At 46.6% G+C, this 25,100-nt stretch overlaps 1 protein-coding gene across 12 annotated transcripts in view; it reads left to right on the top strand.

The window, feature by feature from the left end:
- GLI3 (GLI family zinc finger 3) overlaps positions 1-11,479 on the top strand; it is a 223,478-nt gene extending 211,999 nt beyond the window's left edge. For 8 of the 12 annotated variants that reach the window (XM_040547619.1, XM_040547624.1, XM_040547621.1 and 5 more), the window contains 2 exons: positions 3,041-3,368; positions 4,553-11,477. In XM_040547619.1, the coding sequence (XP_040403553.1) occupies positions 3,041-3,368; positions 4,553-6,843 (2,619 nt within the window). In that variant the 3' untranslated portion in view covers positions 6,844-11,477. Of the gene's footprint in view, positions 1-3,040; positions 3,369-4,552 lie in introns of all 12 variants that reach the window. The other 4 variants (XM_040547626.1, XM_040547628.1, XM_040547630.1 and 1 more) reach the window with 2 other exon arrangements.
- The last annotated feature ends 13,621 nt before the right edge of the window (positions 11,480-25,100 follow it).

Consider the following 25,100-nt stretch of genomic DNA (forward strand, 5'->3'; position numbering starts at 1 on the left):
TGTGCAATATGCAGTAAGTGCAGTGCTGGCAACTCTCACAATAATTGTTTCTCTTAAAACTCCATCTTCTGGAATCAGCATATTATGAGAAAATCATAGCTTTCATTTTAAAAAGGCAGTTTTTTTCCACTCTCCTGTTTACAGAAGAAAGTTAGAGAATGTGAATCCTGCAGGCTCAAAACGAGAGCGCAAATAAAACTCAGTTCAAAATACTACAATGATAATGTTGACGATGGTAACTATGGAGAACCTGGAGAAAGAATTGGATTTTAGGGGCTTGAGGTTGTCAAGTCTAACAAACTGTATCAAACTGAAACAGGATAAGGTGAATTTCTTTAACAGCAGGAAGAGATATTTTGATAATATTTGATCCTATTATGATGTGGCCTCTTATGTTAATGTGATATTTAATCTAACTTGACCAAATTAGTCTAATTTAAGTAAATTAAGCTGAATTAGTAGTTGAATGTCGAAAGGACCATATTGCTCTTCTTAGAGCTTCTGGGTAATATTTATTGCGTTTTCTGACATGCTATATTAAATTAAGAAGTTCTTCTTTCATCTGCCTGCATTTTGTGGGCCATCCTGTCCACAACAGTTAAAACTAGTAAAGGCAGTCCCATCCTTTTCCATATCTGGGTCTACAATTCATCTGGATCAACCCTTGGGCACTACAACTATGAGCCCTCCAAAAGCTGCTCATATGGTTAATCTTCATGCTGTAATTCAAAATGATTACTCACTGAAACACAAGTTACTGCTATATTGTGCCTAAGGCTTATGCCCGAACTGTGGAATATTAATCCTGAACTCATAAACTTCCAAGGGCCCAGAGTTAACTCCCTGTGAAGTCCAAAGGAGATCCCCTGCCATCTTTGGTGATAGTTACCTTAGATTACAAAGGAACAAAACCCATTCGCCTCTTGCCTAGTTACCTAAATCCGTAGCATTATTGAGGTATGTTGAGCTGTTGAATGTAGATGGTTTCAATATGAATAAAACTTGCAGGAGAGGGATATTAATTCTGATTGCTTGCATAGTATTAGATATTTCTCACTGAAAAGTATTTTCTAAAAACAATTCTGTTTCCTGTTTTTTACTGCATGCATGAATTGAGATAATCTTTCTGTTTTTTAACTAATCCGATGTCTTTTCTGTCTAATGCTCTTAAATGTCTTGTTCTAACTTCCTAAGGACAGTGGGTAATAAGGTGAGGGCATTTTAACTTTTCTGCTGTTTTTCTTATTGCAACATTATTTATGTCTTTATTTTAGCCTTCTGCCTGTTGTCCAATCATTCTTTTATTTAGTAATGTGCAATCCATCAAACTCATTCCCAAATGTAATGTGCTGTGAGCATTTTGCAACACTTGACATGTGAAAAATCTGGCTTATATTGGTGAAATGTCTCCAGAAATGTCTTTGAACCTTCCCTCTAGATGAAATTGTTTTTTTTTTTCCTGTTGCACACCTAGAAGTATATGTTTCCCATAATGCTGTTCTTACTTCTGTAACCTACCTCACTGTGATCTTGACACGTGGCTACAAGAACAAGCTTCTAACCATTAGTGCTCTTCTTCCATATGGCACAGAGCTATTGTCCAGAAGCGTAAGCTCTCTTCTGTGTAATAACAGTTGCTTCTATTCTTGTCACCAAATCTGCCATGGCCAGCATTTGGAAATCAACTTGCTCAGTGTGGCCTCGTAAATTCTAAGTATCATCGTTCAAGTTAGAAATAATAAAATAGTTATTGCATCTGAATGGACTCCTCAGGGGCATATGAAGCTAGAGTATTGCCATGCCTCTCTGTCTTCATTCACTGATGTTAAAAGTGAGAGCTGTCACTGCTACCTCAGAAATGCTAGCTAGCATTTCTCGGTAAGAATGTGCATAAAAATCACAGGGTGGCCAAAAAAAACCACAAAACAAGCAAACAAACAAACAAACAAAAAGAAAAATGTGAAATATTTACATGAAGCTGTTCTTGGGAGCGAAATAATACTGAATGCACAGATTTGTGGTCACAGTGATACAAGCTACAGTAAGATACCGCTTCCAGAGACTTCTGTCTTGCTGTCTGTTTTGTTTGTCAGTCTATCTGTCTGAGTGTTTCAGTTTGTTAGAGGAATTTTCCCATTCTTTTACAAGAACCTTATGAGTATAAAAAATAAATCAAGCTTGTACTTCCCCAAGAATCCTTCTACATCAGCAGGGAACACTGTTAAGAAAGAAGAAACTGTTGCAGCAGATTTATATTCCCATAGATAGCAGGCTGTACTGTGTACTTAGAAGATTACTGAAATTCTGATAAAACAAAGGATTTGATTCTGTGGATCATCACCTTCTTGATACAGGGCAGAGATGAAATAATTTAGAGCATGCTGCTAGGGTCCTTCAGGACGCTGATAATATGATACAGTATTTTTGCACTGATGCTCTGTCCCTGTTTTATTACACGCCAACATTTCTGGCCAACCACTGCTTGTAACAATGAGCCTTAGGCTTGGAAAATACTTACGTTCTTTACCCACAAGTCTAATTAAAAAAAAAAAAAGGCAAAAAAACAAATTCCAGTGCTGTTGGAATCTTGTTTGTTTGTTTTCTGCAAGCCTAGCTTTGTAAATTAGACCTCATAACATGGCTGAATTATGATCTGGTTTATTGACCTGCAGTTTCCATTAGGAACAGTGCATACCCAAAATATGAGTATGAATACATGCATGCTTATGAATGGTATGAAGTGATATAATTCCCAATTATGGGAATAACTGACATAAATGGCTCATGTAGATATAATATATACTGTCAGCAAGATATTAAAGTATATTTTAGTCTCGAGTTTTGCAATAGCATTCATTGCAGTTAAAGTCTATATTCTAGAAAGCTTCCTAATGAACGATAGCTGTCATCATTTAATGTTAAACTTTTCTTTACATTTGGTAATCTTTGGCTCCATTTAGATACACATTTGTTGCAAGTACCATGTTAACATTGTCTGCTTAATCCTCACGTTCTTGTGTTTCTTCTTGCACTCCAACAGACATCTCAGCCAAGCCCTGGTGGTCAGTCTACATGCAGCAGCGAACAGTCCCCCATCAGCAACTATTCCAACAATGGGATCGAGCTTACTCTGAACGGTGGCGGTAGTGTAGGAGACCTCAGTGTCATCGATGAAACCCCAATCATGGACTCTACCATTTCCACAGCCACCACAGCACTTGGCTTACAGGCCAGGAGGAATATGACAGGGACCAAATGGATGGAGCAAGTGAAATTAGAAAGGTTGAAACAAGTTAATGGAGTGCTTCCAAGACTGAACCCCGTTCCACCTTCCAAAGCCCCGACCTTGCCGCCTCTCATAGGAAATGGTGAGATGCACGTAACAGGAGCGATAACTCTTTTTGACCTTAAATTCCTTGGTTGCTATCTCAATCTTGCAGCCTTTGTAAAAGACTAGCACAGTTAATGAAATTCAGAAGCTGTGAGAATAGTCCGTAAATCGATCACTTTTTGTTTATCCCCTGTTAACAAGTCCTGCTACTGACCCTGAGGGACGACTGATAGTTCCGTGTTTTATAGCAGGGGAGACTAGCAGGAGAGCCATGTATCACATTTGAAATATTCCCTACAGTTAAAGGTTTGGACCCAAGATCAGCATAATCCTGTCTTGTTCTTAGGCAAGGCAGATGAATTAAATATCTAGCAGTTCATTGTATGGAATTCTTGCAGATGAAACCTTAAAAAGACGCTCTTTGCGCGCATACATTGGACTACCCTTTAAACTGCTTCCACACATACCAGTAATCATATGTACAGATACTACTGCTACTGAAGGGAAATATCTGTGAATGGGAGCAAGGTGAGATTTGACCCCGAAGATCCGTAGCTGTTTTTGTATGAGCTGGTGCTCATTGCTAAAATGTATGTCCCTGATGCCTCTACATTGCCTACAACATACCTGTAGGTTTCTGCTCTCTACCCAGCAATGACTGCCCAGGTTTTCTGAAACACATTCAGCCAGAAGAAACTATGTAAAATTAAGAAATGCATTCTGTTTACTTAAAAACAAAACAAAACAAGGAAACCAGCAAAGATGTTTTGCAGTTGTTAGGAGTTATTTCAAGAACATTTCAAGAAGTCTTAGAAATGACCTTGAATAGCCTCCAATTTGTATATTTTGCCATTCCATGCAAATGCCTGTTCAATTATATTTTGCCTATAAAAAGCTGTCTTACAAATGTGTCCTTCTGGCACATCAGTCAGCATAGTTGCACTGCAAGCCAGAGGACTACACCAGTTGATGACAGTTTGTGGCTATGGCCTATAAATTTTGTGCTGGGATTCACACTGAAATGTTACCATTGAGTCTCTAAATTAGCTTTTAACCTAAGGACACAGTTTTTATCCCTACTTCTTTCAATAAAGATCACTGCTATGATTTGCTGTGATGATGTAGACATTCCCTCTGTACTCCCCTTACTTCTTTACTGGGTGTTTTCTGTACCAGTTTTTGGGTAACGCCCGTTTGTTTAACTGTGAATTTTGCCTCCAGGTACCCAATCAAACAGCAGCTGCAGTGTAGGAGGATCCATGACTATTCTGCCGAACAGGAACGAACTTTCAAGTACAGACATCACTGTGTTGAACATGCTGAACAGGAGGGACAGCAATACTAGCACAATCAGTTCAGCCTACTTGAGCAGCCGCAGGTCCTCTGGAATCTCACCTTGCTTCTCCAGCCGGAGGTCCAGTGACGCCTCGCAGGCTGAGGGAAGACCACAGAATGTGAGTGTTGCGGACTCCTATGACCCCATCTCGACGGATGCCTCCCGGCGCTCCAGTGAAGCAAGCCAGTGTGATGACCTACCAAGTCTTCTCAGCCTCACCCCGGCCCAGCAATACAGGCTGAAAGCTAAATATGCAGCAGCTACTGGTGGACCCCCACCAACTCCACTGCCTAACATGGAGAGGATGAGCCTCAAAACAAGGATGGCATTCTTAGGTGACTGCAGGGAATCTGGAGTATCTCCCCTGCCTCCAGTGAATGCCCCTCGAAGATGTAGTGATGGTGGGGCAAATGGTTACAGCAGGAGGCATTTTTTGTCTCATGATGCTCTAGGAAACGGGACAAGGAGAGCCAGTGATCCGCTAAGAATGGTCTCCGATAACCTCTCTGTCCCTAGAGTCCAGCGTTTCAACAGTCTTAACAGCTTTAACCCTCCTGCTTTGCCTCCATCCATGGAAAAGCGCAACCTCGTTCTTCAGAACTATACCCGTTCTGAGGGTGGCGTCTTCCGTGGCTTCAGCTCCCCCTGTCCTCCGAGCATCAGTGAGAACGTCACCCTGGAGGCTGCTACCATGGAAGCAGGTGGCAGTTTGAATGATGAGGATCTCCTGCCAGATGATGTGGTTCAGTATCTGAATTCCCAGAACCAGGGCATGTACGACCACTTGTTGAACAATGTCCTAGACAGTAACAAAATGCATCACGGTGCAGTGTTAGGAAATAACAATCCCAACAGCTTCGACCAAGCCCCTCCAATGAGCAGTCAACCTGCCGGCTCCGAGGCAAACAAGAGCGACTTGCCCATTCAGTGGAATGAAGTAAGCTCAGGAAGTTCTGACTTATCTCCTTCAAAACTGAAATGTGGTCAGCGCTCAGCAGTGCAGCAGACTCGGGCCTTCGGACTGTATAACAATATGATGGTTCAGCAGCAGAACCTGGAGAGAAGCAATGTGGCCCAGCAAAACGGCTATCAAAACCTGATGGAAAACAACGGTTCCTATGGTTTACAGCAGAACACGGTCCTTGGCAGCGGAGCCAATAATTCTTTCGGCATACAGCTCAATAAGCCTTACAGTGAAAGCATCAGCAGGCAACCAATGATTTCTGGGGCAATGGACAATTCCTGCGGCATGGCAATTCAAGGGCAGAAGCTGAGAAGTGGCAACATGCCAGTGAGTGGGAACCAGCAAAACTTTGGACATCCCATGGCTTCCAGTGATCAAGCCACCAGTATGGCAAATGGGATGCAGAACAGGAATATGATGGAGCAGGAATATTTGCAAAGCCAACAGGTCGGAGATGGGATTCATTACCAGGGAGTCAATCAATCTGATCAGATGATGCTAGGGCAGGTTAGTCCTACCTCACAAAGCAGCCTTTATCAAGGGCCACAGAGTTGTCCGCCGGTATCTCACACCATTGGTAGCCAGCCTTCAGGTTTGTTGGTGGCCAAGAGTTACCAGCCATGTGCTAATTACAGTGGCAACAGACGGCAAAATGCATTGAGGAACAACCTGACACAACAGCAAGGACATATAAGTGATGGCAACCAGACGTACAGGGTAAACACCATTAAGATGGAGATGCAAGGTCAATCACAGCAGTTCTGCTCTAACGTGCAGAATTACTCTGGTCAGTTATATGACCAAACCACGGGATTTAGCCACCAAGCTATGAAAACAGGTTCTTTCTTTGTTTCGGAAGCTAACTGCCTGCTGCAGGGGACTGCTACTGCAAACTCATCTGAGCTTCTTTCCCCGGGGGCTAACCAAGTATCAAGCACAGTTGACAGCCTTGACAACAATAGTCTAGAGGGTGTGCAGATTGATTTTGATGCTATCATAGATGATGGGGACCATGTCAGCTTAATTTCAGGAGCCTTGAGCCCGAGCATCATTCAGAATCTCTCCCGCAATTCCTCACGCCTCACCACTCCCCGAGCGTCTCTTACATTCCCAGCTATGCCCGTAAGCACAACCAACATGGCTATTGGGGACATGAGTTCTTTGTTGACCTCACTTGCAGAAGAAAGCAAGTTTCTTGCTGTTATGCAATAGACATGAAAAAAAAAAAAACCTTAGGAGATAACAGATGAAAAAAGACTCATATTTTTTAGTTGTGTATGTATTTTAGCAATCTCATCTCACCTAAATGGGATGTGTTTCAAGTATATTCCTTTTATGGAATAAGGACTCTGAAAACCCTAAAGTGTTCTAGGGAGAAACTGTCTTCCATTTCAGTTTTGAATCAGTATTGCTACACCCATTCCCCCACCTCTCTCTCGCCTCTCTCTCTTGCTCCCTTTTTGAATGTCTGTATGCTTCCTTTTTCTTTTTTTTTTTTCATTGTAAACCAATGTAAAAGTGTGATGTGCATGTTTTTGTTTTGTTTATTTTTTAAAAGAAAGGTCTAATGAAATGACTTAATTTTCTGATCCACAAAAGAAACTTGACCTTTTAAAACTGTTGCAATTTCTCCCCTATACATATAGGCACAAAATAACCTGGCACAATGTAAAGTGAACATAAAGTGAGGAAATCCCCTCTGGGTGCATTGGATACATCACACTGAGGTGGACAACCAATTTAGAAATGCACTACCATGGTACCCCTGAGCTGTAGTTTGAGGAGCACATGAAATGTGAGGTTCAAGCAAATAAGAAATATAAAACCATCAGCCCTTTGATCCCTAGCAAATGTTTAAGGTTTTTGTAAACACGCATATAGATAGATGTCACTGCCTCGCAAAATGATACTCAGATTGTGTCATGTGTGCTTAACCCATTTCAGAGGAGGGAGAGGACCAGAAAGCTATTCTTAGTACAACTCGTTCTTTTTTTTTCTTTTTATTTTTTTTTCAGCTTTCTCTTTTTTAAATGACTGGATAGTAAAATAACGTGCCTGTTCTGTGTTTTGGGTAGTCTGTAATCCCTTCTTTGCACACTACATTGGTGGAGAGATGTTCAGGATCTCATCATGGATTACTTCATATAATGAAATAATGAAACTCCAGTATTTCATGCTGGGAGTTCTTTTTTGTTTGTTGGTTTGTTTTTAAATACAAATTGTTGAAACATAATGTACTGAGCCGTTAGTTCTCATTCCCAGTAGCTATTCCTTTGCCAAAGGAATTGTCTTGTACATCGCTTCTAGCACATACAGCTTCATAGATGGATCATGTGTTTTAAAATAAGTAAACGTCCATTGACATAATACACAGTTACAGCTTCAAAAGCATCATGGTCTTGGCACATAAAACCAATAGAAAAAGAATGGCCCTGTTCTCAGACTAGCCAAGTAAGTCAAAGTGATTATAAGCAATCTGATAATCTTGAATGTTTTTCCAGTGTATCCAGGCCTTTCAAAATTAAAAGATTTAAACTGCCATTAAAAATAGCGAAGAAACAAGCTGAACAGCAAGTTTGTGTGGTAACTCATCAAAACTTAAAAATACCAAACCAGTTGTCTACACTTGGTGGAAGTAATGTGCATTTCAATTCAAGGCAGATCCAGTGGGTCAGTGCCTATGCTCAGCTAAACCAGCAAAAATTTGACTTAATGCCCTATGGTCATGAAGTTATTCTCTGATAAAGGTGGATGGAATTTGCTCCATAACAGCCGTCTCTTGTAGCACATTTTTATCTGTGTTGTGCCCCTGAGTTGTGCCACTATGCTCCTGAGTAAATAGGTTGGGATGGAGAACATGGACAAGAGCAAGGTTTAAATTCACCTATTCCTAGAAGCTGCACTGAAATCCAGCCCTCACAGTCTTCTCAGTTAAGACCTGGTATTTAAATCCTGCTAGGGGATACAAATGGTGCTGGCATTACACTCATGGATCTGGTGTATGTAGGGAGTTGTAGACTTATGATGAGGAGGAGTAATTTGGTCCGTTTTGGACTACAGATATCTATTAGCCTGGTCAGAATTAGGAATAGCACCAGAAGGTGACACCTACAGCCTAGAAGGCCGTAGCACTCATTTTTTGACTGTAAAAAAAGGGTGAAATGCCAGCTTGTTCAGGGCATAGAATTTGAGGAATGTGTAGGAATGCAACCTAAGTGAAGCTGTCTGGTAACATAGATCTATTAACAGCTGTTAAAATCAGAGGAAGAAGCTGTAAATCAGAAAGAAAACATAATGGAAATCTAGTGCTGGAGCCATATTTGGGCTTATCACAGCATGTACTAAAAGTGAGCTGGAATGTCAGAGATCAATACAAGAAAAAAAATCCCTCAATATTCTACAACTTTTATCAGCAGTCTGCTCCTGTCTTTCTCCATATCTTTGGCAAGGATTTCTTCCCTTATCTGCATTACGCACGTGTATTCCCTCCCTTTGTGCTCTTTGCCCATTGCTGGTTCCCCTCCTGACCTTCCTGCCCATCATCAGCTTGGACAGCCCTTCTGTAGAGGTCCCCAGCCTGCAATTGGGAATGGGGCAGAGCTCATCGTGGCAAATGGTTATTTGGGTGGAGGGGTGCTTCAGCAGCCACACTTTACCTTGCAGCACACACCCCTGCTGAGAAACAGCATTACAGACATTAGGAAAGGCTGTGCTCTCATCAGCTGGAAGTATTTCAGATGGTTCTCGGTAACCAATCGCTGGCTGTTTATTAAGCCATCAATTACATGTTTATAAACAATTTCAACAAGGAGACTTATGACTGGGAGTAGGTGGCTTGGGAGAGAAGCCTTTTATTGTTATAGAGCCAATACATTAAAAAAGAGAACTTTTTTTTTTTAAACTCAGTTTTCCAGTTCATAATTGTATTTGCTGGTGCAGTTGAAGCTGGGAAGCTATTAACACATGTGATCCATCAGAGCTTAGAAGGATCCATTCACATTGCTTAGGGCTAAAAGGGATTGTTTGAGTAGCTAATTTGCCTTCCTGGATTTGACAAACCTTTGTCACTCACTTACCTCTGTCTCGGGCCAACAGTGTGTCTTGGCCTAAACCACATGTTCCAGAAAGGCATCCAGTTTTCATTTGGAGATGTCAAAGAAACAGAGACTCCACCATATCCCCAGAGAGTTTGTACAAATGCTTTATCATTTTCACCATAAGCATATGTGCCACTTTTCATATGTAAAGGTATCACTTCTCAGCTTTTAGTATCTTCTCATGCTTTTCTGTTTGATGCTAAAGAGGTTGTTTTGATACTTGTGCAGGTATCAATACATCCTAGGCCAGCTATCTTGGGTTTGTGTTTTGTTTTGATAGAGTAGACTGGGAGAGCGTGGCACCATTAGGCTTGAGACTGGTTTTAAGTTGTTAACCACTTTCTGGATGTGCGTTAGTCTGGAGAAAGTCTCACTAACATCATTCACAGGTTTACTAGCATGTTTCTACTACTCTTCTTCTGGTTACAGAGCTGGAGCTTGCCTTTATGTGCCTGGCACATCAAGTGCCATTACCATGGCAGTTGGAAGCCCACCACTCACCCTAGTGTACTAGAAAATGCAGATTTTCTCTCTCTCTCTCTTTTTTTTTTTTTGTGTGTGTGTGGGTGGGTAATTTTTCCTATTTTTTAAAGCATTGCAGTGGGCACAGACTGAATCTAAATCCCCCTTTCTTCTAATAGCTATGTGGGGATCTTTCAGATCCATTACTCTTGGCCTTGGGCGCATCCATCTCACTCACGTTTTTCCAGGCATTTTTGCTTTCCACAAAGTGGGAGCCACCAGGGAGAGCTCATCCATAAGGAAAGGTATTTTTGCAGAGAAGTCAGCGGGCTTACAGAACAGGTTTGCTGGTAAGTACGACGGCCTAGTGCATCCACACAGAAGATTCTCTCCTAGGAGAATGGTCCCAAATGGTACGTGCATTAAAATGCTGGCTTGCTTTCTCGCTTCCAGTCATTCTTCCCTCCCCTCCCTCTCTCGATGAAATGGCCGGTCGGCTCGCCCACACGCGTTGCGCAATGGCTCGCCCTTCTGAACAACAGTGTTTATATTCTCGCAATGTATGTGCCTTATTTTGTGTTATCTTCTAACAGAGAGGGACCAAGATACGTTGCCAAATTTTCACAAGGAGGCTGTACTCTCTATTCAGCTAATAGCACATACCACTGTTAATAGTGTCTGAAGTGTCTTGTAAACCGCTGGTATCACGTGTTTTTGTCCTTGGATTGATAGAATGTCTTCTATTGAAAAGTTACTGTTGTCAGTTCTGCAGATGTGTAACATAAAAATGTGTTTCTTTTTCACTTTTTTTTAGTTTTTTTTTTTTTATAAAGCTTGTAATCTTTTTTTTTTTTTTTTTTTAAAGTGTAAATACATTTACGTACAGTAGGAATAGTGTTCGGCTGTAACAGGCCTTAGTGGTCTTCATTTGATAAACCTGCAGTTATGATCTGATGTTTCTCGAGCCTTAGGTTGATCTGAAGGGTCTGTAGCACTGTGTACATATAAACTGTACTTCTGCTTTCAGAACCACTTAGCTCTTTTGTAACAAAGAAAAATGTTTCTTACAATGTCAATAAAAACACAAAAGCCTTTGTACTTAAGTTCTTAGTTTTCAGCTTTTAAAATATCTCCTTGGGGGAGGGAGTTAGTTTTTAATTTCACTGGAGAGCCTGGTTGCAATCAGTGCATGTATCGGTTCCACTGATGTCCGCTCGCTTTTCTGTTTGTGCTTCCCGGATGATTGCTTCATTTCATTCACATTTTTAAAACCGACGGGGAATCAAAACAGGGCGTTTACCTTCCCTTTAAAGAAAAATGGCTGAGGGGGTGCCGGATGCAGGAACACATGAAACTTCAGTGTCGCACAGATAGATAAAATTTTTGAAAGGAGGGGAGGAACCAACCTGGTTAACCCTCCGCCACAGGAGAAGGCATTTCAGAGGTCAAACCCACGCTGCATTAGACTCTGTCCTGCTATATTGGGGCTGCATTTTCTTACCTCATTTACCAAGTGTCGCTCCCAAAGGCTCGGCCACCCACAAAGCAGCACAGGGCAGGGGAAGAGATGCTCATGTGGCTGGGTTCGTCTGTACATGGCTACTGTGGTGGATCGCTGGGTGGCCTGAAGAAGACTTAAATGCAGTCTTCTTCAAAGCTGGGATTTTGGACAGATTTAGCGAGTGTTACTGTTGAGGATAGCAGTCATGGGCTTGTACATAGCAGACACGCAGAGCGAGTGAGATCAAGTTAGCTGGGGCAAATGCTATAGAAGAAGTTGTGGTGCAGCTTTGTTTTAAGGTGACTGAGCCATTCTCATTTCATGACTTCTCTTTCAGTTGCTGTATCTTGGCAAGACCTGGTCTGGTCCACTCTGTTAGTGCTCAGCATCCTGCCTTGGCCTAAATAGTTCAACCATTTTCAAGGTCAAGGGAAGTATCCGTAAATATTAGTTTTTATTTCATTTTATTTAACTTCCCCCCCCACACACACACTGTTCAGCCATTATTAAGCTTTTGTAATTTAATACAGAGCTTAAAGTTTTGGAGGGAAAAAGAGCAGAAAGGAGAGGTGTTGCACGTCCAGCTGAGAGGAGAGAGAGGCAGGAGGAGAGGCCTCACATCAAGAGGAGAGGCCTCACAGCAGGAGGAGCTGTTCAAAGAGTGAAGGAAACCTCGTGGCAGGACAGGGGGTTGGTGGTGGCCTCCTCTGATGTTCTGCCACCCAAAATCCTCCCGGAGTGTGGTGGTGACTCTCCCCACCAGCAAGGCTGGCACGGTGGGTGCCGTGGTGCTCCCAGCTGCCAGCCCCCTGAAGCCTGCTGCCCTGCGGTCGAAGGAGGCAAGCCTCAGACAAGGATGTGACGGAGCAGTCAAGGGCTCTGTGCTGACTGCAGATCAGGGGCTTAAGGGTAAGCATGGTGTTTCTGAGCCTGACCAGTCCCCTGTTGCCAGCAGCTCTTTGTGAAAACATCATTCAGCCCTGCCTTGTGCTGGCCCATGAGCAGAAGGGCAGCTGACAGCACCTAGCAGCCCTCCAGCTGCTCAAGTGGAAGCCCAAGCAGAAGACCTGAATGGTCCAGCCTTGTGCACAACATCCATCAGTCTGACCCAGTGGGAGATGAGGGCCTTTCACATCTGACACACTAAAACAGTAAAGATGTGCCCATGCAGGCACAGGAAGAGCTGTGACTTGATACGATACAGCTCGGCATCATGCCAAGTCCTCGGGAAACCAAGAAATAGCAGGGCAGTCCTGGTTTGTAACATCCAAAATTAGTGGATGCTGTTGACCTTCAGTTAGTCTGTGTTTTGGTGCCAAAGCTGTAAATTAATTAATTTAATTCATTAAACTGGTTTCTTACTTCAGAGGGGCACGTATCCAAGAGAACTGCTGTTTGAAAAGCCTGGGAAGTACTATGGAGATGCATGGCACCGAGCAGCAAGGCAGGAAAAAAAGCATCCTAAACAGACGATGTGAATTTAATACACCCAAATGCCAAACCCAAGGGCAACACAAAAACTGCTGATGGCAGTAATACAAAGAGCTGAGACCTGCCTGGGTAGGGGATGGAGCAGGGCAGGAGAGCACAGGGAGGGCTGAAGGTGCTGCTGAGGTTACAGGGCTGGCTGTGAGCCACAGCACCGTAGGGCAGGCCAATGTCATTTTTTCCTTTCTCAATGTTTGTGGGCTCGACTGTGCAATCTTCATACAGTTTTTTGAAGGGGGGATAATGGGAAGGAGACTGCTTGTTCTCTGCATGCTGAAACACAAGCTATTTGTGTTAGGAACATAGCTTTGTTACATGATTAGTGCAATGGGAGCCCCTAGGCACCACTTCCCAGTACAAACAACCAATAATAATAATAACTCATGCTAAAATTGTTTGCTATTTAACAACCTGGGCCTCTTTCCACCCAGGGAAGCACATAACCCATTTGTGTTTCCACTGCCCTTGTTCCCACTGCCTCCACCCGTTTTCCCTCTCTGACTTCGGACTGGCCCAGCAGCTTTCCCAGGCAAAAAGGAGCGGGTTTGGGCCAGGAAGAAGGAAGAATGGGCACTTGATGGGAATGCTTGCACCCGGTGCCTGCCTGCACAGATGCCTCATGGCCCCGATAAGCCCGCACACAGATGCACCACTAGCCCCATATCTGTGACAATGCTCTGTCGTGTCTCGCCGAGTGTGGCAGTGGCACAGTTGGAGCCAGGAGTGGTGGGCAGATCAGATGGGAATGAACCGTAAACAGGATCAGTTCCCAGGGGCTGGCTGAGCTGCTCCAGCCTTTGCCAGCAGCACCAGGATCTCTGTCAGGTCTGTGGGGCTGTCGCTAAGCCACCCTCCTTTACAGAAAAACATTGCTAATGTTCCCACGACCAGAGCAAGAGAGAAGAGACAAACAACTTGGACAGCAACATGAAACAGTGGCAAAAATCTGGAAGGCAGAGCAGGAGAGAATAAAAAACAAGAGGGTGGAAAGCTATGTAGTGATCAAAAAGAGCCCCAGATGGATATGAGCTGAGAAAAGGCCAGAGATAGAAATAGCAGCGCTAATTATCCAAGCTGAATGACCCCATTGCCGCTGTACCTGCACGTTCTCCGCCATCCTTGGAGGCCCAATGCCAACAGCCCTGTGCTAGTGACAGGGAGCTGGAGCAGGGAGCTGCCAGAGCTGGCTGCACAGGAGGCACCACAGGAGATGTGTGTGCCTCCCTGTCCTCTCCCGCTGTACCTCTGCTGCTGGAAGACATCCCATTTCTGCAACATGAGCAGAGAGCCTTACTCCAGCCCTCCCAAGCCATAGGAAGAACTCCGTGTGCTGGTCTTGCCTTGAGGCAGTTTGGCTTGGAAGACCTACAGCACATCCCACAGGGCTGGAGGGTCATGGCAATGCTTTCACAGGCCAAAGGCTTCATCTGCCTGAAGGGCTGCACCTCAGGCGTGTGCTTGGCTGAGCGGGAAGCCAAGCAGCAGTGGCAGTTGTGGTGGCCACGACATGGTGGTGGGGTGGGCCATGCCGCACTGTTTGACTCACCTGCATTGCACTGCATGCAAGAGATACGGCGGGGTTTGAGTGGCCTTCCTTTAAAAAGAGACCGTGATGGCACAAGGAGCCACTGATGGGCGGAGTAGGAAGGCTGCAGTCCCAGCAGCACACTTGCCCAGTGCCGAGACGAGTTGATGGGCCTGCGATAAGTCCAGCAGCCCAGCCCTGGTGCAGGGCCCAGAGGAGGAAGCAGCCAGATGCCGCCTGCTGCAGACCAGTGAGGACTCATTCCCGTGGGTATGGGAAAATCCTGCTCTCTTGCGACCCCAAGACTTTTCCAGCACGTTATGAATTTTGGCCTCCTCACCTGCGCTGTGTCTCTAACATTCATCACTACCTGGTGGCTCAGCATCAGCAGAGGGAGCTAGCAGTAGGGCAGCAGAAAATGCAGGTTTGCAGGCTGCTGCAGATGACAGGGTGTTTTCCTCCCACCAACAGTGAAAGTCAAGCTCTCCTTTGTAGTTCCCCTGGGAGAAACAGCACAGCCAGTCCTCCAGGGCCAGTTTTTCTCTCCACATCACCTTGGAGCAAGCGAACTCCCACTGCTGCCCCAGCCGGGAAGTGCTGTCCTCCAGGGCACCAGTACTGGGGCCGTGCCATGCTGCCCTTGTTCCTTTTACTTCTAAATTCGAGCAGCTTGTGTCCCTCTGCAGCCCTCCGTGCAGCGTCCCCACCCCGGCACGCCGCTTGGCCTCTCTGCAGGCTGCTGGCTGCCTGGGGCTGGTGGCACGGCTCTTCACACCTTCCCCCATCCAGCCCTTTTCCTGCCTTGGATTTCTTTCCCCTCTCAAGGCTGGCCTGTGGCATAGAGGGAAAACAACAACAACAAAACAACAAAAACATTTCATGCTGTTTTTTCTTTCCATGGCTGCTCCCCTGGAGATTGCTGCTGTTTTCTCCAAATTACAAGAAGCGGCTAAAACGCTCAAAATTGTGCAAAGCTGAGCCACACAATTAGGAGGCAGCAATGCCTTTTTCAGCTCTGTGGGGTGCAGTCTTGAACCAGCATAGCACTTCTTGCTTACCTTCATATCCTGAAACAGCTTAGGTTTCAACCAGCTCCTCACCCAAGCTCTGCTTGGCTCTGGTTCAGCTGGAGCATCAGCAGAGAAGGAGAGGGCTCAGCACCGGCCAGCAAAGTGCTGCCGGGAATTCTCCTCTGCTGGCTGGCTGTGTGCTACACCTCAAGCTGGAGAGCATCAAAAACCCAAGCGCTGTTCCCAGTCTGCCCCAGACAGCGTCATTTTTTAAGTACTGGTGCCACTGCAGTGTGTTTGCTGATCACGAGTATTTGGTCAAAGTCTTCTTGCTGGTAAATGCTGGGCCACCGCAGCCAAAACGTCGGATTTAGAGGAGACAATACAAACAAAAAGACTACAAAAAGGCTCTATATTGTAGAGTCACCCAATGCACTCAACTAAAAGGGAGGCAACCCCATTTCAAATCGAGAGCATCTTTGAAAGCTGCAGCCACATCCAAGCCAGCCTTTCCTCCTTTGTCCAGTGGCTACAAAATCATTTTTGCAATAGAGGAGGGCTGTGGAAAGAGCACCTGGGACCCTCATCGTGCAGCTGGACCTCATGTCCTCACCAGCAGCACAGCTGGGCCAGGGGCTGCCTTGCTCTCCTTGGGGCTGGAAACCCCCTGGCTCTGGCTCAGCTCTGGGAAGGAAAGAAAGGAAAACCTCCCCACAAGGCAAACAAATGGCAAAAACAAAACTCGGAGTGAGATGGCCCAGCTGCCTCCCGGGAAAGGCCCCGGCTGGCAGGAAGCAGCATGGGATCGCCTCATCCCCACATCCTAACCCCGTGAGTACCCATGGGGAGTGGGACAGGCAGCTGTCAGGGCAGGGCACCTACTGCACACCGTGGCAGTGCCGCGTTTCGCTCGGCTTTGCATGTGCGCTTCCATCACGCAGTGGCTTTCCATCTTGAATTAACCCTGTTCCAGTATTTCCTGCTCCTCTTCAAGCGCTCAGCAGCAATCCATCTCCCCCTAGATGTGTGCTGTCCCCTGGGCCCCATCACCTCCCCGGGCATGTCTCTCTGCCCATGCACCAGCTCGGCGCATGGCTTTGGCCATAGCTCCAGGTGAGCGCTGGCTGTTCAACATGCATTTATCTTGGTCCTCGCTGTCGCTCATCCACCCTTGCTGCTGGGGACTTGTTCATCTCCTGCCCGAGCCCCTTGTCCAGGCAAAGCAAAGTCATTCACAAACCTGCAGCAGGAAAAAGCTCTTTGAGGCCGAGGTCCTATCAGTGGTTCAGTGCTGCCCCTCTGTGGGAGTCCTGGCTTACTGTGCGGTGCTGTCCTGTCTGCCGAGCCAAAGCCACCCCCTGCCCTGCTCCTGCCCGGTGGGCTCAGCTCTGGAGCACTGACCCCTGCCTCCCCATGGCTGAGAAGTGGGAAAATGCAGGTTACTGGTGTGCTTGTTGCTCTCTCTCCAGCCCCACTTCCAGCCCATACCCAAGACCCATCACCCAGCTGCACTGTTCATGGGTGTGAGACCTCTCCGGCCTCCACCACCCCCATCCTTTTAGATGTCCAAAAACCAGGCAAAACCCTGTTTTGGAGGAGCATTGGACAGGGAGATGCAAGAGTCTGACAGGGCACATGAGCATTACTTTGCCTTGCCTTCGCCCCTTTCTACTGGGAGCATTGGGATGAGCGAATGAGACAGCCCCAGGGCAGCATCGGCACCATGGCCAGGAGGCGTCTGACAGATACACAGTGGCTTCTTGCAGATGCTCTAAGCAGCAGCTGGGGATGGAAAGCGAGGAAAAACACGGTTTTGTCCTGGAAGGAAGGTCGGCTGAGTGCAATTCCCTGGGCTGGCTGCTGGCCAGCAGAGGAGGTAATGAATAGTGCCCACTCGATGTCAAGGAGCAGGAGGAGGGGGTCATCTTCCTGCCTGCTCCCAGCCCAGCACAGTGGTGGCATTGCTACTGGTGTGGCCAGAGGAGAAATCCCGCTGGCAGGAATGCCAGCAGTATGGTCTACATCTCCTCGCTCAGCCTCATGGCTCTGCCCTCAGAGGCAAACCACCAGCCACAGCCAACTCAGCCTGTGAAAACTGGCGGGACGGCAGCCCAGAGACGTGTGGAGTTTTCCATGGTCAGTTATTGTGCTGGCATGGCCAGGAGCTGCTATTATTAGATGGCATATGAATCACTCGCATGAAATGAGTTAGCAGGCTTAGCCTGATCTCGGTTGGCTGCATGTCGTAAAAGCCCCGTTTGCAGCCTCAGTGAGAGCTGAACGTGGAGGAGGAACCTTCTGGGAGAAACCTTCTGCCCAAAGGTCACTCGGCTGCTCCCAGCTGAGTGGTAGACACCAGGGTTGTGTGGAGAGAGCTGTGCCACCAAGACTGGCTCTCGTGGCCTTGGTGGCCAGCCCAGGGGGGTCTGCACAGCCCTGCAACGGGGACAACAGAGATAGAGATGGGGGCAGGGAAACTACAGCCCTGCTCCTGAACCGTCAACATCATGCCAAATGCCATAATGTGAAAAATTAGGTGGATACAACTTCGTGTGGTGGTCTGATGGGTTTGGTTGACAAGTCGCAGTCTGACAAAATGAAATTTATTTCAATAAAATGAAAACACTGGATTTAGCAGGGCTGAAGCCTAAGGGCCCATGTGCCTACAGGGAAGGGGGGACCCCAGGGCTGGGGTTTCCTGGCACATTCCTGGGAGCTTGCTGGGTGCAGAGCAATAGAGAGATGGAAGGGAGCTGGAAACACATTTGCTTTTCTGGATGGGAAAACACTAACGCCCTTTGATTCCTGCTTTGACTCATTTTAGCCTGGAACTGCAGAAAGGCAGCACAGTCGGTAACAAAACTCACAGGAATGGCAGCTGCTAAACTTTTCCCTTGCTCTCCTCTCAACTAATTTCACCAGTGTTGCTCCTCATTTAGGCTCTTGCAAATGAGAGAAAGTCCAGTCCCTGGGTCCTTTCCTATCATCATGAATCAAATGCGTCAACAATGATTTTTCAAAGCAGAACTGTACTATGATCTGTCCTTCACCCTGTGCTTTTCCTAGCAAAATTAAAATAACCCACTATGTCATCTTTTCACAGGACATGAAATACGATTTTATGTGCATTGCAAAATCACACTAAGGTGCATTATGAAGAGCAGTGGTGTACACACCATTTCTTATAGCATAACAAAGGGGCCTTTATTTAATAATGGACTATTACAGCACAGTACAAAGATTTGCTTTGTTCAGTGACTAGAAATTGTTTGCAGATTGTTCTAGCCACCGGGAGTTGACAGTTCACTTAGGAAATCAATTCTTAAAGCAAGAGTGCCTACATGCCTGCTTGGCTTTGAGCGCTGCAAGCCTGGAGTTTCATGGGGTCTAGCCTAGGTTTCTCTTTCAGAGGACTGAAATAGTGAAATGTTTCTGGGTATGTTTCTCCATGGAGGAAGCAGAGCCATGGTCTCAGCTGTCAGACCTCCCCCCCAGGAAAGCTTCCAGCTTCCTAACCAAACTGCCGAAAGCCAGGTACACAAGGTTGCACCATGGAGCAGATTGGTAGGAGCAGCCACCAGTGCAGCAGGGGCTGAGCTGTGTGGGTTTGACTCTCAGCTCTCTGCAGGCACAAATTATAAATCCTGGTATAGATGATGTAAAGAACAGAGTAGAAGAAGTGGGGTGGTGCTACAGGGAGCCAGCAGCTTTACTGTGTTGGAGAGGGCTGTGATTTCCCTTCCACTGTTGCTACCAGTTGTTGTCTGCACCCGTCCAGCCATGGGGCACAGGACACGGGTGCTCCTGGGCTCCCACCACATGTACTTGCACCTCCAGCAGGCGATCAGATAGGACAGCTTGTTTCAGTCACACTGGACTGGCCAAAAGGTGCCATTTGGCTTGGACGCAGCAGTCCCACTGCCGGGGTGTGAGTGAATGAGGAGCAAAGATGTTATTTCCGAGAGAGGGAACGTGGCATGAGGGAACATCCATTCACCTGTGGATGTACCTCAATACCTGTGACCAGCAGCTCCAGCTGGGCATAAGGCAATTACCAGCCTGTTTTCTTATCACGACCCTTTAGAAGCTGTGGTTGTCTTGGTGAGCTTGTAGTGGGGTGAAGGAGTAGGTGCATGCTTGGCCCTTTAGCTCCAAGCCAGGGCACTTGATGAACATACCTACCCAAGAAATATCCAAGCCCAGAGCAAAGAGCAATTGTTTTTCATTGTGCTGCCGAGGCCAAGGAATTCAGGTGTCCTGGTTCAGAAGAGGTCCTGAATGCCCACAGCAACTTTGAGGACCTTGAGTCCTTAGGTATTTCCAAAATACGGGCCATGAACATGTGTGCCTGCACACATGCATGCACATTTTGTTTGTTTGTCATTCGTAAGCAAACTAATTAACTCTCACTTTTCTGATGTTTCTGGGAGGGAAACTGAAGGCCCCTGCGGCGCCAGCCCCTCTCCATCAGTCAACCACTTACACAGGGAGCTGGAAATTTAGCACCTGGCCCTGCATTAGCTTTTGGTGCCACTGAGTGGAACCATTTGCAGGAGATGGGAAAATCTTCCTCCTTCTCTGTGCCCTCTTTTGCATTGCCGGACTCTGCATGTGCCACCTCCAGCGAATGCAAGGACAATGTCAGTAAATGGGCCGGTCATGTGCTGGGCAGCAAGGCTCTTGCCAAATGCATGGCCCCATGACATCATATGAGCTTTTGTTTGTCTCTCAGTGGTGAGAAAGGGAAAGAAAAAAATGGGGAGAGAAATTTGACTTGGAGCAGCTCCCTCTAGCCATTTATTTACCTTGAGTGCATGCTTCATGGTCTTACTCACGGGTTACAGTCATGGGTGCACATAAGGTCTTGAGAGTCCTCAGCAGTAATCCCTCGACAGAGGAGCTGGCTCGTTGTGTGCTCAAAGCATTTTTGCTTCATTACTTTTCTCATCAGATAACAACATAAAATAACATCTTTGGTGCTTCTGGCAACTGCTGGTCTTCCTTTCCCCCATGCATCACTGACGCACACGTAGCATGGGAAATGCTCCTCTGTTTCAACCCACAGCTCAGTGCTAGGTCAGGTGGCCTGGGGTGAGGAGATGTGCAGAGCTGAGCAATCAGGAGCCCCAGTGCGGGACACAGACGGCCACTGTCCCACTGGAGTATGCACAAGTGTCCATGGCACTTGGAAGTGCTCTAGGCTCACGGGTCCACCACTGATGATGAACATCCTCTAGCATGCCAGTGCTCTTCAGGGATACGAAGTTGGGCCTACTTCACTGAAATCTGGAAAGGAGAGGTGGGAAGGGGAGAGAGGCCAGGAGCAGGAAAGTAACTGGTCACACTGTGAGTCACAGTGGTGTCAGAAAGGCAGTAACTTTAGCCCGCAAACAGAAAAGCAGAGGTACCTACACTAGTTCAAAACAAACATAGTCTTGGCACCAGAGTGACGTCCCATAGTGACTTTCACAGACATTTTTCTTAGGCCATTTCCCCTCTGACACCGTACTTCTTGCCTCCTGTCCCATGGTGAAGCACACATTGAAATAAACCCACATATGCCAATTCACCCCACTCTGACGTGGTTTCATGGCGCCTGCTGATAATGTGCTCACCACAGCTTGGCCCTTCCGTCCCAGACCAATTCATTCAGTTTGGACACCAGATAAAGGATGGGCTTCATCCAACTTTACAGACCTACACTTGGCCTCTTCGTTGCAGCTCCTTTTACAAGCAAAGAAGAGAAATGGGCAAGATTCGCCTGACCTGTTTTAGACACCGACCTGGGGAGGGGATGACTCATAGCTGTGCCTATATTTCCCCATATTCTCCTCCATAAAGGGAGCATTGCGTGACTAGCTCACATGGAGACATCTATGTTTAGTCAGATGAATCCCACCCAAAGTGGCTGCAGCTGCCGGAGGAACATGAGCTTTCTCATAATCGCTTCCCTTCCCCATAGTTTTGGGGCAGAGAGAGTTACTTGAACTGATGAGTCCTTGAAGGATTCCTCAAAAATTGCACAAAATATGCTTGGAAGGCTGTGTGTCTGCTTGCATCAGGTCCAAACATGGTTCAGCAGGCTGTGAAGGTCCCAGATGATAGGGCATTCAGAAGGCAAGCCAATAGGGGCATTATCACACTCTCTGCTAGCAGGCATCCTGAAAATGGAAAAAGCAAAGACAGCAACAGAAGGAGCATCCAGGACAACTCTTGGGTTCAGACAGCTACTAAGTTGGCCACATCCCAAGAGAAACAACTTCCGCTCTGTCCCCTGGCTCCTACCCTTACCTCTGCCTTCCTCCTTTCCCTCTGCTTTCTTCGGTCATTTCCCTCCTGAATAGAAACTTTTGGGAGGCTTATTTCCTTGCACCTGTTTCAGCTGTGATGTAACTGCGGTAATAACTCAACCACTGTTGGATGGAAGGTTACAGCTATTTCTTGGTTCCTTTCTTTTTTATTATTACTTTATGGTTATATTTAGAGATGAGCCCAGATCAGAGCTGCACAAGAGGAGCACTCCCACGGTTTGGGAAGGTCTGGAGCTGGAGTCAAACCCCTTCATCTCAGCTGGCCTTTCTCTTGATAATGTGTGACTCCAGAACCCCAGGTCTGAAGCTGAAAAAGTTCAAATATAAGTCATAGTGCAAACTCTATAGACGAGGCCAGTCTGTGGTTGTAGTGGGACAAAACAATGTGCAAAGACTTAAATTCTGCCATAGCATGTAATAACTTTCTGCAGTCCTTGATAGGAAAGAAAGTCATTAAGAAATGTTGGGAAAGCCAGTGGCTGCCTTGCCTTCTAGAAGTAGTAACTGAGATGCTTGACACAGAGATCAAAGTCAATGGCAATAATGTAGGCTTCTGTCCCAGGAGTATTGCCTATGTGGCCTCAGTCCCTTGCTGTATACTTTAAGATCACATGTCTTTCAGTCACAGAGAAAAACACATTTTTGGATCTGTTGTTCAATGTGACTAGATACTTTCTTCAAAGGGATGTTCTGGCCTCCCAGCTGCCAGGGTTGAAGATGAGCCTATTTTGACAAGCCGATAGGACCTCGTGTTCTTCATTGTCTGGTCAACACCACCACCAATACTGAGCTTGAAGACTTCAGCTATACTGAAGCAGCACAGTCCTCCAAAAGCTTAGCGGGTCTGTGCTGTGGGTAAAGACCAGAAGAGACCAAACCAGGGAACTGGCTCATGCATTGTGCACAAGTGATTTTGGCAGGTGATTCAGAGACCGTGCTGCAGGGAGACGCAGACCTCCCCCAGGGTCAGCAAGTCCTGGGCTGTGGGCAGTGGCAGTCCTGGACAGGATCACAGCCGTGTCCCAAGGACAGAGAGACACACTGGACCAGCTCATACCTGCCAAAGAAGGTATGAGAGTATGAGCGTTGAGAGATGCCCAGGAGATGAAAATCCCAGTCAAACTTTAAATATGCCAGCTGGAGATTTCCTCTCGAAAGGTGGACTCAGGCATATCTATGAAGTAGGGTCTCATGCCATAGCTGAATTAGTGTAATTCAGTGTCCCCTCACTGCAATTCTGTTCTCCAGCGTCACAAAGACAAACCAAACCTCTCCTTGGAAAAACTGACTTGAGTGCACACTTTAACCCTTACATGACAGAGGCATTAATTTTCCCAGCCACCAGGACACTTCAGTGGCTCTCCCTGGCATTCCCATATTCCTGCTAGGAGGTGGACACCAGGTAAGACTGCTGCAGCCCAGGGATGCTCCTGCCGATGCTTCTGCCTTCCCAGGTCAGGTCATTTGCTCCTGGGTTCACAGCACCATATGAGCTCTCTCACCCATCTGAACCAGCAGCGATCGTGGAGGTAGTCACCACAATGACCCCATAATCCTGCTTTCCAAGGCAGAGTCTCCTGTCCTGTAGGTACAGCCTGAACTCTTTGTTCCCAGATGTATTACTTTTCATTTAGCTAAATTAAAACACATTTCCTTGGATTGTGACCATTCACCCAGGCAATTCCGATCCCTCTGTAACAGTAAACTATCCTCTCCATTATTTACTAGGCTGCAGGTGGACAGACTGAAACACTAGCCCTGCATGGGCTGCCCCCATTCAGCTCAATGGGCTGTTGATGCTGTACAATAATGACAACTATTTTGGTGTCCAGGGAATTGATTATTTCATAGTTGACTCTTTCAGCTGAAATACTCAGCTCTTCTGAGATTTGGGAGCACATTTGGGATCACTGAAGGAGTAGCATCCTTTCCTCCGCAGCCTGTCTCATCGCTGCATGATAACAGCCTCTCACTGCCTCCCCCTCTCCATTTCCTCTGTATGTGGAAAAGCACAGATAAGAAAGAAAGAGAGAAGGAAAACAGATTCACTTCATTAGTTTATGTTCCGAGTCATGCAATGACAGGGCTGCTGAACCGACATCAACCCCTTTGCTGTCCTCCCCGCCACAGCTGCATCCTACCCTGAGCAGCGAAATGCAGCCAAGTGGGGAAATTGAGGCACAGAAAAAGCGAAAAATCAAACTGTCCCCTTCCTGTGAACACACGTGAGCTGCTGCTGTGAGGTTTCCTCTGCAGCCCCCTGCCTCTGTGCTGTGTGGCCCTAATGCTCCGTAGCCTGCAGAGCAGACGTCATGCCCTCCATGTCTTCTGCGCCACGGCAGAGAGGAGCTGTGCGAACCGGGACAGGAAAACAAACCCAAACAATCTGCCAGGGGTCAGAGCCTGTTCCTGCTCCCAGGGAAGTATAAGCCACTGGGTCAGGGAGCTTGCCTTCTGTTTGTGACAGCGTGTTTAGCAATTTTCCAGGAAGATCGCTCTGCAATGACCACATCCGAACCATAGCATTAGTAAGAGCATGCAGCTTTATGGAGCGGACTTTAAAACTGACCACACTGCTGCGGGGATGCATCACACACATAGTGTGGGTGGCTTACCACCTAGCCTCTTATCCCTGGGCTTATTGAATCAGAGGCAGTGTCACGCTGCGGAGGCCACCACGCCACACACGCGTACCTTTCTGGTGCACGTTGCCTAAATCCTGTTGATCAATGACTTCCTGCACACTTACTGGAAGGCTGTGGGAAGAGGCACATAAAACTCCCTGCACTCATTTAGCCCTTCTGTCAAAGCCGGAGAAGTCCTGGCCTGGCTTCAGCTAAAAAAACATATGAAATATATCATCTGAGGCCAAGCAGAATGGAAGCGGATGGCCAGCCCGGATATTGCTGCTCTTTTTGCACAAAGGTTTTCTTCCGCAGCGGGTGCGGGTGATCCACCCGAGAGCCCAGGTGCTCCAGCACTCACCAGGTACTGCTCTGACAGGGCAGAAAGTCAGGCTAATGGTAAATCATGTCGGCCCACTATCTATAAGCATAACTCGTCCGTGGTTAGAGT

Source organism: Cygnus olor, chromosome 2 (assembly GCF_009769625.2).
Source record: "Cygnus olor isolate bCygOlo1 chromosome 2, bCygOlo1.pri.v2, whole genome shotgun sequence".
NCBI lineage: Eukaryota > Metazoa > Chordata > Aves > Anseriformes > Anatidae > Cygnus > Cygnus olor.